Raw genomic sequence first — 4,094 nt, 5'->3', positions numbered from 1 at the left:
TTCCCAGTGGGAGGGGGAGGCAGTTTATTGTCCAACACTCTCAGAGGTGGGGTGGCCAGGGGGCTCCGTCTGCTTCTCCCCTGCATTTGGCTCAACCAACCACTTCTCTTCCCAAATCCCCAGTGGTTTGGTTCCAGATCAGGGCACATACCTGGGAGGGGGCAGCTGATCAATGATTGTAAATCATTATTGATCCATCCCACCCCCAGGAGGGGCTTAGGCAGATGGTGGGCTTGGGGTAAAGTTCAAGTATTCAGTTCTCCCAGATTACACTGCGCCCAGGCCAGGAGAGCAGATCCCACCCTTGGGGTTTCTGGTGATGTTCATAGCCCTTCTCTCAGAAACCTCAAGATGAGCTCCCTACCCCTTTCCCTGACCATCACAAACCACAGTCCTAAACCCTAGAGTCTGTGCAAGGAGGCCCCTGCCCCCCTGGCATGGAGTGATGGGGCAGGCAGCCTTCTCAAGTAGTGACGCCTCGGAGCAAGTGGCGAGGGGAAGGGAGGGGGCCGAGGGCCTCGGGAGGCAGGCTGGGAGGGGCCTGGTGGATAAAGCCAGACAGCTCGGTCTGCCTCCTCACCCCACACCCCGGGCCCTAATCCCTGAGAGTCTGCCGGCCAAGGCCATATAGGTGGGGTGGGGGGTGGGGGTTAAGTAGGTCCTTGTCCCCCAACCCCGGCCAGCCCTGTTGGGGACATGAAGCTTTGGAAGGGCTAGGACTGGGCTCCAGGTCAGCTCTCAAGCTCTGACCTTCCAGAACAGCTAAATCTGGGGTACAGGATAGGCCTCCTAACCCCCATATCCCATGTCCTGGCCTGTGGCAGAGTGGTGGGGACAAGGGGTGGGGTTGTCCTAAGGCCATTATAAAAAGCTAAAACCATTAAAAACTTCTTGGGGAAATGTGTTTCCTAGCTTCTTGCTTCCCCAAGTTATCAACCTCCCTAAAGCCCATCAGAGAGAGCTGAGCCCAGAGAGGGGGTCCATTAGCACCATGCAATGTTGGGGTGCCCCCGCAGCCTGACCGACCCCAAGCAGGGGCCCTTCAAAGCTGGAGTGCCACTTGCTAAAGCTTCTGTACCCTTGAGGGGGGACCCCTGCAGGGGACAGGTAAGGGAAGAAGGCTTGGCTGAAGTCCAGGTGGGGGTCTCAGCTGGGACCCCAAAGGACCCCTCCTGGGGTCATGACTGGAAGAATCTTCGTACCACAAACTGGCCCAACAGAACCACAGCCAGAACTATCAGCACATTCCGGATGGGGCCGTTGCCCAGGTCCAGGGCTGCCACCTGCCAGGAGATGGAGGGAGGGTGTCAGAGGGGCTGGCACTGTATACAGCCACCGATTAGGGAGAAAAAGGGAGAGGGAGAGAGAGAGAAACATCAAGCCCTGGCTGGTTTGGCTCAGTGGATAGAGCATCGGCCTGTGGACCAAAGGGACCCAGTTTCAATTCTGGTCAAGGGCATGTACCGGTGGCAGAGGTGCCCGCCTGGCTGCTGTTTGGGGAGAGCCTGCAACTCTGTGAAAGGAGAAAGCTCAGAGGGCACAGGATGGGACTGCCGCCGCCGCCACCACCGCCGGGGGCCCGGTGCTGCGGGCGCAGGGGGCACAGGGCAGAGCAGTGGACAGAGGCAGCGGGGAGATTACCTGTGGGCATTGCTGCTGGCCTGGCAGCCGAGGGACAGCAAAGAGAAAAGGACAGAAGAGGAGGTTAGGACAAATCCTGGAACCACGGTGGGGCTGCCTCTGAGGGCCTGGGCGGGGCTCCAGCTGAGCACGGACCCGAACCCTAAGCCTAACCCTAAGCCTAAGCCTACTGCTCCCCCTGCTCTCACCCCGGCTAACACCTGTGCGTGCGGACCCCGTCCTGAGCCGCCCTCTCCATTTGATGGACGAGGAGACGGACGGCCAGGCAGTTCAAAAGACAGCAAGTGGCAAAGCCACGCCATGACCAGGCATGTGGTCTCTAACACCGCACCAACTACTTATTCCCGGACCTGGTAGGAGGCGGCAACCTTACTGCCTTTGGTGTGAAATGTGGCTCTAAATCAGGACAGCTGTTTCCGGGCTGGGCAGGGCGGCTCTGGGCACCTACCCACCCGGCCCGTCCGCAGTCCTGATCTAAACGGCCAAGTGCTCACGCTCCGGAGATGAGGAGCCCGGGACCCAGCAAGCAAAGACGGGCCCAGGCCACGTGTGAATTAACAGCAGACACGGGGAAGCAAACAGGCCTCCTGACACTGAGAGAAGGGTGTCCCCCCGGGGCAGGGCGCGGCGCGGGTGCGGGCAGAGGCAGGGCCGGGCCTACCTGGAGGCGATCTTGGTGAAGTACTGGTAGGCGTTCTCTGGGGTCGGCTGCAGGTGCTGCAACATGGTGTGGAACTCCAGGTCGAAGCGCTGGTTGATGTCGTCCCCGATGATGGCGAGCTGCCGGCCCACCTGCCCCAAGGTGCTGGAGGCGCGGGAGGCAACAGGGAGCGAGGGACAGCTGTCAGGGCCCGGCGCAGGCTCCCGGCTAGGCCTTCTGACCAGGGTACCCCAGCCTGCATCCCTCCCCAGAGGCCCCCACAGTGTTCTCAGATGTGAGGGCTGGGCTCAGCCCAGGGACAAGATGCCCCGGAGCGGGGGTGGGGGGAGCCCAAAATGAATAAGGAGCCACAAAGAAAGAAGGGCAAAAGGCCCGCCACAGAGCTCCCCAGCTCCCAGGACCTACATGGTGACCCATGTGAGCATCTGCCCCCCTGAGGTGTCCCCGTGGGGCTCTGCTCACCTGGCAGGCTCTGGGGACAAGGTGACCATCTCTGGGTCAGGGGGGACAGCCGCCTCAGCTTCCTGCTCCTGCTGATGGCGGTAAAAAACGTAGCTGCGGAAAACCTCCTCTGTGTCCCGGGCCACCTGCTCCTCTGAGGATCAAAGCCGGGAGTCAGGAGGGAGGCCGGATCGGGCAGCCCCAGCCTTGGGGATGGTTACTCTTCCTCAAGGTCACCGCTGTCCTCACCCCGGGCAGCAGGCTCCCCGCTGCAGCCCCGAGTCCACCCCCAGTGCTTTCCACCTAGTCCACACGACAGCCTTGGGAGGTAGGCGGCCCCACTTGCAGGCGGGACTGCGGCCTGAGGCCAGGAGGATGGTCACTGGCACAAGGTCCCACAGCTGGAGTGCGCAGCGGGGCCAGGAGAGCCCGGGCATCAGGGCCCCGAGTTCAGTGTGACAAGCCCAGCCCTATGGCTTAGGGATCGTGGGGCCATACGTCAGACAGGGACACAGTGGCAGACCTGGGGCTGAGCCCAAAGTCCAGGGAACAGCTGCAGGCTTCCCGAGGTCCCCTGGGAAGAGGGAAGGGCAGCCATCTTACTTCCTCCCAAAGGTGCCGTCGTTTTCCCCGTGTGAAAAGCCATCTACTTCCTCATTTCTCCTCCTGTAGGGACAGGCCAGCCACGCCCACTCTTCCTTCTCGCCCATCCCGCCCCTGGCACTGGGATGGCACCGTCCCAGGGCCCGCTCACTCCCAGCCCCTCCCACCTCTGCAACCCAGGCCCGGCCCCTCCCAGCCCCAGGCTTCCCGGGATCACTGGCCCAGCAGGCCACCTGCAATGGGTGGGGATCATTTCTCCCTGTCCAAGGTGAGTTGCCTTCCTGGTCCCGTCCCCGCCCGCCCTCTGACCTCACCGCCGCCCTGGTGGTATGGGGTGCGCGAGGGGCAGAAGGACCCTTACCCGAAGTGGAGGCTGGGGCAGGCCCTTCACAGTCCTGCCTGGGCGGGCCCGGTCCTTGCCCAGATGCCATTTTTCAGGTCCCAGGGGAGAGCAGTGTTAGCCTGTGGAGATGGTGAGGAAAAGCAAAGATGAGGACAAGCAGGGGCCACAGACCAGACGTTCCACAGCCACACAGGGGTCAAGTGGCCCCGACACCCCGACTCCCCAACCCCAGTCCGAGCTCCAGCCACTTGCATTTCACTGGCCAGTCTTCAGGGAAGCCCAGGGTGAGAAAAGCAAAGCAGCCAAGACCACATGCAGGGACCTGCCCCCGCGTCCAGGGCCCCGGGAGGGTGGCCGCAGCAGACCCTAGAGCTTCTCAAGTCAATTTCAGCTCCGTCCGGGAGC

At 62.1% G+C, this 4,094-nt stretch overlaps 1 protein-coding gene across 1 annotated transcript; it reads right to left on the bottom strand.

The window, feature by feature from the left end:
• Positions 1–204: 204 nt before the first annotated feature.
• On the bottom strand, positions 205–4,094 carry BAK1 (BCL2-antagonist/killer 1). The gene is made up of 5 exons (XM_015567460.1): positions 3,708–4,094; positions 2,765–2,897; positions 2,303–2,446; positions 1,465–1,661; positions 205–1,309 (listed from the first exon to the last, which is right to left on the bottom strand). Exons 1-5 carry the CDS (start codon positions 3,775–3,777, stop codon positions 1,179–1,181), a joined length of 675 nt encoding a protein of 224 aa, XP_015422946.1. The 5' UTR covers positions 3,778–4,094; the 3' UTR covers positions 205–1,178.

This window comes from Myotis davidii, unplaced genomic scaffold (assembly GCF_000327345.1).
Source record: "Myotis davidii unplaced genomic scaffold, ASM32734v1 scaffold4, whole genome shotgun sequence".
NCBI classification, from domain to species: domain Eukaryota; kingdom Metazoa; phylum Chordata; class Mammalia; order Chiroptera; family Vespertilionidae; genus Myotis; species Myotis davidii.
Note: the sequence above shows the minus strand (reverse complement) of the source record. Positions and strands in the feature narration are given on the sequence as shown.

What these genes read in the sequence shown, in the direction of transcription:
- BAK1 (XM_015567460.1), bottom strand. Translation starts at nt 3,777, where the DNA reads ATGGCATCTGGGCAAGGACCGGGCCCGCCCAGGCAGGACTGTGAAGGG. An exon ending in TGCCCCAGCCTCCACTTCGG is followed by an intron (nt 2,898 to 3,707) that starts GTAAGGGTCCTT and finishes TTTGATCCTCAG; the next exon opens with AGGAGCAGGTGGCCCGGGAC. An exon ending in TTGTCCCCAGAGCCTGCCAG is followed by an intron (nt 2,447 to 2,764) that starts GTGAGCAGAGCC and finishes CCGCGCCTCCAG; the next exon opens with CACCTTGGGGCAGGTGGGCC.